At 44.6% G+C, this 12,081-nt stretch overlaps 1 protein-coding gene across 1 annotated transcript; it reads right to left on the reverse strand.

Annotated features, from left to right (window-relative positions):
• Window positions 1–893: 893 nt before the first annotated feature.
• Window positions 894–11,046, reverse strand: slc10a7 (solute carrier family 10 member 7). Its single transcript, XM_076724997.1, has 12 exons — window positions 10,829–11,046; window positions 9,318–9,400; window positions 9,096–9,232; window positions 8,197–8,272; window positions 7,943–7,981; window positions 7,826–7,861; window positions 7,388–7,471; window positions 7,079–7,244; window positions 6,929–6,980; window positions 6,715–6,788; window positions 5,961–6,106; window positions 894–4,870 (listed from the first exon to the last, which is right to left on the reverse strand). Exons 1-12 carry the CDS (start codon window positions 10,926–10,928, stop codon window positions 4,838–4,840), a joined length of 1,026 nt encoding a protein of 341 aa, XP_076581112.1. The 5' UTR covers window positions 10,929–11,046; the 3' UTR covers window positions 894–4,837.
• Window positions 11,047–12,081: the final 1,035 nt, after the last annotated feature.

Genomic DNA, 12,081 nt, shown 5'->3' on the forward strand with positions numbered 1-12,081 from the left:
TGATGGCGATGTCTGTCAGTCCATCTGTCGTTGTGGTTCAGAGTGAGATATCTTGACAGCTACAGGCCAGATTTCCTTTTGTTTAGCATCACAGTCAGTTTCTCAGAGGGCATTTGGCAGATTGTCATGAAGTTTGCTTTGAATGTTCATGATCCTCAGAGGATGAATCACTTTTGGTAATTATGTGGGCTAACCATACATCTTGCGCCACCATCAGGCCAGACTTTGTAGTTTTTGACTAGTGCCACAATTAGGCCAAAATATAAACTTTGGGACATCAGCGCTCTAAATCAAAATTATTTGCTTGTAGTTGGTTTCACCCACTTTTGTACTGTAGACTGTAATATTCATTGGCAATCATCAGCAGGAGCTTTGATCTTGTTCACTTGTGATCAAGAAAATGTGTTTGGCTAAAAATTCTTCCTCCAGAGATTTCTGCCTCTAACACGTTCGGAGAGCTAAAGCTACAATCTGCCTCCTGATTTATGAAATTTACAGACAAGCCTGGGATGACAGGCGACACCGTTCGTTTCTAGCATGCATCAGTAAGAAAGAAACTGTATAAACATGTGATGATAGTGACAGATGCTGAAAGTCCAGCTGTATGATTGTATGGTTAGATACTGTATTTATATAGGATTTGCATGTTGATTTAGCTGACAGGTGTAACTAACCAATTCCTACAAATGCACATTGAAATTAGTATTTTATCCCAGTGACGTACATGTACTTACCACCAAAGAGGTCAATTTCAAACTGCTAATCACTAATATTAATCAATACTACTTCATCTATTTGTAAATTGTCATGTGGATGCACTTAATAATACAGCATATTTTCAGTGGTATACATCATGTGTTTCTTTATTTAGCATGAGGCTTCATGGACGGCAGTGCTGGCTGTCTAGTCATTCCAAACCACGTGGGTCTGGTCGTGTGTTAGAAGTGGCACAAGGCCTCTAAGGTCTGTTGGCAGGGTTTTCACAGTCTTTATCATTACTTCATCCAAATGATGTGAGAGAAGAGCCATCTGTCCAAAAAAGTTGGAGCTGCGAAATGAATGAACTGCCAATAATTCCCCAAGTGTTTTTCTTCAGTTTGAACAGACCACAAATACAAAGATTCACTGCATATTTTCTGTATCTAAACTGGCCCTGAGGTGTAACATTGTGTGATAGAGACGAGCATTGATTGCATGTAAGAACAAATTCAAGGCACTGCGGTCTCTAGAGGTGCAGATCAAAATCTGGTTTTAGCGTGCAAACTGTGCAGGAGTTTATGTTTGTGTAACGACAAAGCCAACAAATATGTGGTCCTTTTAGCAGCGCAGAGAAACAAAAAGAAGCACAGAGTCCTGATAAACTTTGCTCTGCTTTTGGTGAGTATTTGTGTGGCAAGTGAAGTCAGTGTGATGCAGAAAAAATCATGTTTTTTAAAGCTGATTTAATTCCTTATACATTTATTTATAAGAAACAGAACAGACCCACACATACCCTCCTCCCAAAATATACTTCTGGCAAATCAATCACAGCATAACCAGACAGAAGCTGGTGCTCATTGTTTGCTTCTCGTGTGCATCAAGAAGGTAACTGAAGATACAACAAGCCTGAGCTGTCAGGGCCTCCTCCACCAGCGCCGCCAAAGATGCTGTACATTCAGAAAAAATGACAAGCTCATTGAGAGACAGACCGATGACATTAGAGGCTAACTAATAAAGACTTTTTAAGTACATCTTTGGCTCGGTGTGGAGCGCCTGAAGTAAAACCGTGACTCCCTTTTTTACTTTAGACGATATTAGAGGATTCTGCAAAGTCCCTGAATTAGTTTCAATTAAAACGTTCCCGGCAGCTTCCCTCAGCTTTACGGAGCTTTATCGTGAGTTTCAGGTCATCGTTTAACCGTCCGACCACAACTTTGCTGTTCTGGTTCACTCTCATAGTGTCGCTTTCAGCCATAACAGGCAGCTGTTCAGTACCAAGCGACGAACTGCTTGCTAAGTCCTAGAGACCAAAAACAGAGCTTAAAGAGAGCGAGTACTGAACTTACATTCATGCGGTGGACACAAACACGACTAAAACAATGTTGCTTCATAGCTGCTGGACGTGCGAATGAGCAACTGACTGCTAACAAATTCACCTTATAACTGAAAATGTAAGTGTTGTGTTCACAACTTGTTTCCACTGCCCCCAAGTGGCCAAAAAAATGTAAGTTACTGCAGATTTAAGGTCACAGATTGAAAAAAAAGGATCACTAATGTCGGATTATAAAAGCTGGATGTGCTACACACCCGAACACCAGCGCCTCACAGTCCATGTTGCTACAACGTTGGCGCTGAATGTCAACTGTGCACCACAGAGCAGCACAACGTGGACAGTTTCCCCAGAGATGTGGGGCAGGAGATGCAGCACAAAGAAGCCCGAAGGTGCACGTGATCCTCACGAGGAACATGACCAGGAGGAACGTCACACAGGAGCCCTCAAACAAGAAGGTCCTGGAAAACTGAACTGACACAAAACACCAGCAGAAAGGAGAGACAGTGAGACCAGCGAGGACGCCCCCGAGCAAAGTCACATCCTTCTACTGTACATTCTGCAGACACGTGTGTCAGTTTGGTCCACAGACGTCACAGATGAGCTAAAAATACTGTGATCCTGGTGTGAATGGACTGAGAACCAGTCTCTGATGGATGTCAAGTGTTGGAGCTCTGATTGGTTGTGATGGTGATACATTCACGGTCAGCCCTGTGAATAGGGTGATCTGGTTCTAGGACTCTGTGTAAAACCTAAACAAAAACAGAATTTGCAATCGCCTTGTGTTCACTGTCAAGTGTTCCTGAGTCCATGCAGTAATCTCCTTTACCCAATCATGATGCTCTCACCTGTTACCAATCAGCCTGTTTACCTGTGGAATGTTCCAAACAGGTGTTACATTGTCTTTGTGCTGTTTTGAGTAGATGTCAATAAAAACTAGCAAATCATCACATCCTGTTTCATCTATGTTTTACACAGCGTCCAAACTGTTTTTGAGTCGGGTTCAGTTACCACGACCCTGCTCGTAGCTACATAAACTGTTGGTCCACTTTGGTCCAGACTGAAATCCTCTCTCTCAACAGCTACTGGATGGATTTACATGGTGTTTGGCACAGACATTCATGGTGCCCATAGCGCCCCCAGTGGGTCAAAACCTTTACTGATCCTGTGAAATCTCACAGGGTCGTGTTTAGTGCTAATGAGCAAATGTTAGCATGCTAACACAAATATAGTCTTCAGGGAAAACATGATGGTGATCGATTGGTTGTTTGCAGCCACATGACTTTAAATTCAGATGGAGGGCAGGAAGTGAAAACTGCAATGGACGAGATGGAGGGAAGTTCTTACTGTGCTGCTTCAGAGGAAATTGCGAGAGAAAGGTACGAAAATCACGCAACGCTATGTTTGCTCCGTTAACCTCTCGCAAAGGTCCAGTGAAACACCACTACAGACGAGGACTGCAAAACTAGTACAAATATAACGAGTATGTTATTTATGTTCAGCTGTCTGATGTCCAACCGTTAATGCTGATTTAACAAGTGTTAGCCGTGATGCTTGTAGCTGTTACTTTAAATCTATCACCATGGACTTAAAACAATAGCTAAAGTTACACCATTCCTACAGTTATCAGACTCGGCTCCTCCCAACCGCAGACAGTTAGCAAGACATTTTTTTCACTGTTTTTTTTGGTCGATTTCTTGCATTTTTCACCTTTATGAACAACAACTTTTGGTATTCAATAAAAGCTCCTTGTGGTTTCCGATGCAGAAAATCACTTCCTGCCCTCCATCTGCTGTTTACGCCACAACAAAAGAGTAACATGACGTCATCTGCAAACAACCTACAGGATATCAGCAAAGTGATGTGACTGTCAGCATCAGTCAGACTGATACTAGATGTATGTGTAGATCTTCATTCTTCTAAATATTTTATGCAGTTTTAACAATTTTAACCTTTTTTCTACTCTTCACTGTGTTGGATAACATCTGCTCGACAGAGGCTCAGATCATAGTTGTGAACAACATATTTAGTCAGAATCTGTCTTGTACGGCAAATGTTGTGGACAGGAACTTGATAAAGACAAAGACATAAAAACAAATGAAGTGAATGTGTGAATAACTGAAGAGGAGTGACGTGCAGAATGTGCAGAGGATGATGATGAAGCCTTAGCCTGTAAACTCCCATCCTCAATGTTCATGTCATGCCTTCATCATCTGGAAAGATCATTTGTTGACAGCATCCCCTCAAACGTGTCCTCACAGGACTGCTCTTCATCAACAAGCACAACCGTCACTTTAGAAAGCGTCAGAAACCGAAACATTTGTCATTATGACACTATATTAATCAGATCATACAGATTTCAGCATCAATGGAAGTCGAGTCCACACTTTCCGGCAGTGACAGCGAGAAGAAAAACAGAGTAGAAAAAAGTAGAAAAGAGCAAGAAAAATAAAAAAAGAATGGTCCCAGTAACTCCACACTTCCTGTTCCTGCTGGGAGGTGCTGCTGGTCAAAAGAAACGCTCCCTTTGTTAAAAAATAAAACAGCTGACCTCTTTTTGCAGGAATTTTTGGGTATTTCATATAAAAATAAAACTTCTGATTCTTTTAAATACAAAAGAATACATAAGATGGAAATAAGAAATATCAGTTTTTATGGCGCAGAAACAGAGAACATCGAGGCGACTGAGCGCCCCGTCCCCTCCGTTGGCTGAGGTCTCTGTTGATTGGTTGTAACAAGGCACGTATTACCGTTTCCATCACAGCACGAACACACGCGGTGCAGAAGAAAACACTAACTTCATCTTCATCAGACGGGCTGAACAGCTGACAGTTTCACCGCCTGAACAGAGAGAAGCAGAGCGAAGGAGTCTGAGAGAGGAAGGAAACGTGACGGACAACTTCTGCTAAAACGAGACTTTTTTAAAGGGAGTCTGGTGAGTGAATCCAGCGTCGCCACCAGCAGCTGAATGTGACAAATCATCTGTGATTCCTCAAAGGTTCTTTAGGCAGACAGATACATTGATTATTTTCTTAATGTATCGATTGATTATTTTATTGATTATTTTTTTCCATTGATAAATTTCTTAAACACTTGTTCAGTTTTTTAAAAATCAGCTAATCGATTGATCTGCGGTTTCAGTCAGTCAGCTGATGATGATATTTAACAAATAAAAGAGCATCACAGTAAATTCAACACTGCAGTCAAATCCAAACTGGACTCGTTGCTGCTTTTGCATCTTAATAATCTTCTGATGTCTCATGACCTGAAAAAACGTTATTATCAATAATAATTGATTCCAGATGTTTGTTTGTATATTTTATTGTCTAGATGACTGATGATGATTCAGGGTTTACAGTTATTGTCTGGCATCAGTTTCCTCCTCATCACGCCCACCACCATCAAACCAGTTCTGGTTCTGGGTCAAAGTGAAGCAGGTGAGTCCAGCAGGTGACTCTTGCAGAGTGTTTTCCGGCCAGCAGAGGGAGCCGCTGCACTCTGAGCGTGTTTACAAAACACTTTGAGTTCAAATGTGAGGAGTTATAACCAAATAATCTAATCGATCAGATCACATGATGCTCAGAGCCGCCTGCTGGACGCACCGTCACAAGGTCACATGATCACATCAGATCTGCACTTCCAATTATGGAGCAAAAAGAAGAATTTCTTCTCCATTAAATCACTAAATTAAGTTGTTTCGGAGTCAGTTCTCTACTCACTCGAGGCAGCAGTGTTGGAATGCGGCCCTATCTCAACAACAGACTAGGCTGGAGGAGAGGAGACAAGGTGAAGAGGTTAGTAATGGAACGCAGCCGCCTCTCAGGAGGAAGAAGGGAGGTTAAGGTGAGTGATGGAGTCCTACCCGCTGTGTGTGTGTGTGTGTGTGTGTGTGTGTGTGTGTGTGTGCGTGTGTGCGTGTGTGTGCGTGTACCTTCTGCTGGGTGGTCATCCAGCTGCGGATTGTTGGTACGAGAACGGAGCCGAGCAGGATCTGAGCTGGATGGTAGATCAACAGAGGGACCGAGATCAGAGACAGATGCTCGTAGCCCTCGAACACGATCTTTAACATGGGAATACCTGGAGACAGAGAGACACACCGAGACAGACACACAGAGACAGACAGAGACAGACAGAGAGACACACCGAGACAGACAGAGACAGACAGAGACAGACAGACAGAGACACACCGAGACAGACACACCGAGACAGACAGAGACAGACAGAGAGACACACCGAGACAGACACACCGAGACAGACAGAGACAGACAGAGACAGACGGACAGAGACACAGAGACAGACAGACGGAGACAGACAGAGGATACAACACACAGAGATAAATGTACATATTTTTATGTCATGACATTTTATATTTCTCGTGTTTTGATGCTTTTCTTCTGAACTCCAGAGTCTCGTCCCTCAGATTCAGGTGAAAACTGGCAGGAAAAGAAAATATTAAACTCCAGCAATGAAACATATTTTCTTCTTTGATCTGTTCTCTGCGTCTGTTTCTATTAACAGTGCAAAAAAAGAAAAAAACGGTTTTAAAAGAAACACCGACTTCACGGTTTCTCCTGAATATCAGGAAAACATTGATCAGAATATCGTGTGTGTGTGTGTGTGTGTGTGTGTGTGTGTGTGTGTGTGTGTGTGCGTGTGCATGTGCGTGTGCGTGTGTGTGCGCCTACCCAGAGTGAGAGACTTGTGTGTGGAGCAGAACACGATGGCGACGGTGTCTGCAGGGCTGAATCCTGAGCCTGACCTGCAGAGACAAACAGGAAGTCAATGGGGGTTTGACCTCTGACCTCTGATCCAGCCACAGTCTGAACATGAGACACATCACACTGCTGTACACATGAGGAGGAGGAGGAGCAGGAGGAGGAGGAGGAGGAGGAGACTCACCTGCTAGTGAAGGCAAACGTGAGCACCATGAAGCTCACCTGGATGAAGAAAACTGCAGAGAAAAGACGAGCGACACATTTTAATGTTGAGCTAAAATCCAGAGTGTGAACTGTTGTAAAGCATCGTAACGGCGTCCAAACTCATACTGACTGATGAGGACGACCATCAGCAGGCTGCTGGGGTCCAGCTCGATGTTGGGGTTACTGAAGGTGTCACAGAAGGTGGTGTAGATGATCATGAGGAGGACGGCGCTGCTGACGGTGCCAAAGGGAAGTTTTCGCCGCTCCAGAAACTCCCTGAGGAACCTACGACACACCTGCACACGCACGCACGCACGCCCGCACACACACACACACACACACACACACACACAGAAACACGAATGATTTAGTACACAGACATATATTTAACACACACACACACACACACACACGCACGCACGCACGCACACACTCCTACCTGACCCAGGATCAGTGGAACCACCACAGTCATGAAGAGCTGAGAGAAGATGGAGCTGAAGGGAACGGAGGATGAGGAGCCGAGCTGGAGGAGGAAGAGTGAAGCACACGTCAGAGTTCTGCTGTGCTGCCCTCAAACAGCCAACGAGTCACTTCATGCAGGTTCAGGAAGAAGTTTCAGTTCACTGCGTCCCTGACAGTTATGTGTTGGACTGATTTGACATTAACACACAGCTAGGCTAACTGTTTCCACCCGTTTCCAGTGTTTGTGTTAAGCTAAGCTAAGCTAAGCTAAGCTGCTGGTCTGATATTCACTCTGCAGACACAGAGTGGAGTCTGTGTGTATTTCTCAAAATGTCCTTTGAGCTGGAGAATAACGATGCTGTGTGTGATGTTTGTGTGTGTGTGTGTGTGTGTTTGTGTGGAGACGTGGACTCACAAAGAGCAGCAGCAGGACCGGAGTCACTACGATTCCCTGCGGAACAGAAAGACGATTAGAGTGTTCACATTCATGACTGCTCGACTCCACCAAAACTCCACATTCACCGTGTCTTACCAGGAAGCTTCCAAACGCCGAGTTGAAGATGGCAGCAGCCTGGACGCACACACACACACACACACACACACACAGTCAGTATGACGACATGCCAGCACACTGCTCATTACTTTTCAATATTACACCATTTGTCAAACACTGGAGGATAATGACCTGCTAGCAGGAGTGTGTGTCTGTGTGTGTGTGTGTGTGTGTGTGTGTGTGTGTGTGTGTGTGTGCCTGTGTGCGTGTGCCTGTGTGCGTGTGTGTGTTACCTCGTTGCCTCCGACAGCCTTGGTGAGAATAACGGCAGAGGAGACCGGAGGGGGCATGCAGCTCACCGTTTGTAACCTAGGCAACCACAGCCACAGGATGAAGAGGAGGATGAAGAAGAGGAGGGGGTGAGCAGAAAGAACCATCATCATCTGTTTCTGCTGGAAAGAACATTTTCTTTCCTCCGGCCCCTTCCTTCAAAAGGTCAGAGGTCACGGTCTGAAGCTCACACATGGGCACTTTCATTTAGGCTAACAACAACAACAACAACAACAACAACAACAACAATTAAAATGCGTTGATGACTGAAACAACAGGATGTGAGGGAGCAATAAAACCAGCTTTAATAGATGCTTTCCAGGCTCAGGTGATGTTACAGAACTGCTAAACGTCAGCATGCTAACACCGTCACAGCGTGTTAGCATTGATGTTAGCATTTAGCTCAAAGCGTAGGTGAGGCTAGCACGGCCGTAGACCCTCAGTCTCTACATAAGGAGCAGAGAGAAGCCTGCTGGCTGACAGAAAAGAAATAAGGTGAAGACACCCCTGCTGACTCCCCCTGCCTCCTCTTTAATCTTTGACTTCAACAGCGCCCCCATGTGGTGTGGAGCGTCATCACACCACTGCAGCTGCGTTCAATGACAACCTGATTTCAGCCAATTCAAAAACTGTTTTGATTTTAGGGGGAAGGGACCTGTATCTCTCTCTCACACACACACACACACACACACACACACACACACACACACACACACACACACACTCCGTGGCCTGTAGTAGCAGTGAATGTGGGTCTTTGTGTCTCGTCCTTCAGTGAGGCAGGGCCTTGAATAAAGGATGCCATTCACACACACTCACTCACACACAGTCACTCACTCACTCACACACACAGTCATCCTACCCTCTGAGCAGCCATTGGTTGATGGTGGTCAGCGCGAGGACTCTGAGCAGCAGCCAGACGGCCAGCGGGAAGAAGATGAGCGTGAAGGACTGAACGAACAGGTGAAGCCGGACGTGGAGCAGCGCACTGGTCAGCTCCTGCAGAGACAATGACACTCCCATCACTCGCACTGATCCGCCTCCATCACTGTTACCTGGCGGCCATGTTTCTGACCCCTCTCACCTCTGTTTTCAGCGACAGGCCGCTGTTGAAGAAAATGAGGGCGACAGCGACGTATGCTACGGTGATCTCTGGCTTCAGTGGACCTGAGAGGGACGAGAGAGGGGAGAGCGGGAAAAACCCACCAGTCACATGCAGAGCACACATGAATGTTGTGGCAAAGTGAAAATAATAAACATTTTTATCATGCTATGGTGCAGCCAAGTGTCCTGACAGGTGAACAATTATGAAGCCAAATGAAATTTGTCACAATGTGATTAAATGAAGGTCCAATAAAAACAACACCACCACTGAAATACTGTCCTGTAAAATACTAAGAGTGTCACTTCTGCACACACACGGACATGCATTCTGTCTGCTTTTGATGAGGGAGTTTACGAGGAGCACCTGAAGGCAGCATCCTGACAGTAGCAGCACAGGCGTTTATCTAATCTCCAGGATAAGATGTGAAGGTGTGACTGAGCGGATCTCTGCTGTCTCTCACAGGTTACACTGAGTGAACTTATCAGAGGCGATCACCATGTTTGCCAGAGAAATTACGGCCGTCATAAAACTTCTTTATCTCCACCACAAACTTCACTTTCAGCTGATTTCTACGGGCTTTCTCCAGCCGCCTCACAGGCCAGGTGAGGCTCCTGGGACACATCTGACATGTCGTCTGCCAAACATCAGTAAATCCAAAGATGTGACGTGTGTCGTGCACGCGCACACGAGAGCGCGTTGCGGTGAGTGACATCCAACCGACGGGTGTGTTCGTGTGTGTTGACGTTACTGCTGAATGCAACGTGTCATTACAGCGCCAGGTAATGTTACACACACACACACACACACACACACACACACACACACACACACACACACACACACACACACAGGAGCCACTGTGAAGGAGAACCCACCAGCGCGTCATTCCATCTTTTACGTGTTGAACGTGTTTAACGAAACTCCGTTTAGAAAATCCTGAATTTACAGTCACCGTCCTTTTTGACAACCATACCCATTAATAATACCGATAATCTATATGTTAACATAGAAAATAAGTGTCAAAGTTTATCTCGGCATACATCATATACACAAAGTAAGACGTATTTTAGTAGAAATTCAACATTTTTGATTCATTTTCTTGTAATTCCTACAGTCCTCGTCCTGGCGCGCGGGGCGACACGGAGTTAATCAAAGTCTAAAAGTTGGCCGTTTATTCAAAGTAAAATCCTAACTGTTAAAACAATCCCATGCCGATTTCTTCAGTCCCTGTGAATGATTAATTAAAGGTCTCAAGTCTTCCTCTATGAGATCATGAGAGGCCATAAACTAACAGTAAAGAGAAAGAGGAGAAACTCTTTCCAAGCCTGGTAGCGACGTCCCAAAAGTACTAAGCTCTCAGTTAAAATAACACAGCATCTGGTGACAGTTGTGTTCACATGCGGACGTTGTTTTTGTGAACTTCAGATTGAAACGACGTTTAACACCTGCTGAAAAGTGACCGGGCAGTTCCCAAACTCCGACACACTCACCTCCTCTGACACCGACGCTGGGCTGCAGTTTGGCCGATAAGATGACCAGCACGATCCCGATGATGAACCATTCCTTCCGTACGCTCGCCAACAGGCCCATGTTTCAGCTCCGGGGTTCACCGGATAACCCCGCCGGCCCCCGTCTCACCAGCCGGACCGAAGTTTTACAACTCCTCGGCTGCTTCACTGGAGCTTTTTCTGTCACAAAACAGAAGAACAAGCCGAACCACTTCCGGACACATGGGCGACAGCGCGCCGTAAAGACGGAAGGAGAGGCGCAGCGGCTTTTTAAAGTTACCGTAACGCAGGTAACGGCACGTGTGCGCCACGAGCACACCGTACAATAAAACATAGAGATTATTTATCAGTTTATGAAATGATGAATAAATCATGTGTTTTTAGCTGAATAATGTAAACAAACTTTACTTATAGATTCGGTAAAATACTCACATTGTTGACCAAGAATATAAAAAACAAACAAAACAAAAAAACAAAACAAAGAGTTAAACCAAAGATTTACAAGAAATAATGAAAGAGTTTATCAACTGTGCTCACACACAGTCCTTTGAATTGATAATGTGTCTAAATAATGTACTTAAATACAAAAGTGCAAATTATAAGAATTCTAAAAGAACACTGGCTTATTGATTATAATTTTCCAACATAAGTACAGTTATTTTTCTGTTATCATGCATGTTTTTTAATTCATGCACATTTTGATTCTGTAATTCAACAGTCAACAGTAAATTATGGCAGTGAGACAAAGAAATGCTTCTCATGGTCTTTTATTCTAAAGCATTTTATTCTGTGTTTATTCAGTAAAAACTCAGTGGGTTTAAACAACATAGGCCTGTTTCCTCCTTCCTGTCTGTCCATTTCTCTCTTTTCGCTTTGTGACAAGACGTTTAGACCTTCATCCTCCTCCTCTTCGTCCTTTCCTCCGCTGTGCTCAGCAGACAAACGTCTGCACAGCTGAAGGACAGCAGGGACCGACTGCTGCTGGTCCATATGGTCTGAAACATGCTGAGTTGTAATGAGATCATTATATTTGTGTTGATTTGCTAATGATGAGACAAGCAGGAGCTGTGGTGGACGGAGCGTCCTCAAAGCAGACGTCGTCTGTAATTTCCTCCATAACATGAGGTTTGTTTTCAGCTGTGCTAACGACGGAATCACGCTGCGTTCAAGTGTTTGGGAGACAGTCAGACATGTCAAACCTCCACGCTGTGCACTGGCTGCTGGGAGACTCTTGT

Source organism: Chaetodon auriga, chromosome 24, assembly GCF_051107435.1.
Source record: "Chaetodon auriga isolate fChaAug3 chromosome 24, fChaAug3.hap1, whole genome shotgun sequence".
Lineage (NCBI taxonomy): Eukaryota > Metazoa > Chordata > Actinopteri > Chaetodontiformes > Chaetodontidae > Chaetodon > Chaetodon auriga.

Excerpts from the sequence above, each read along its gene's own strand:
- slc10a7 (XM_076724997.1), bottom strand. The coding sequence starts at position 10,928 with ATGGGCCTGTTGGCGAGCGTACGGAAGGAATGGTTCATCATCGGGATC. Across the intron at positions 7,982-8,196 it reads AGGCTGTCGGAGGCAACGAG|GCTGCTGCCATCTTCAACTC; the intron begins GTAACACACACA and ends GTGTGCGTCCAG. Across the intron at positions 7,862-7,942 it reads CGGCGTTTGGAAGCTTCCTG|GGAATCGTAGTGACTCCGGT; the intron begins GTAAGACACGGT and ends TCTGTTCCGCAG.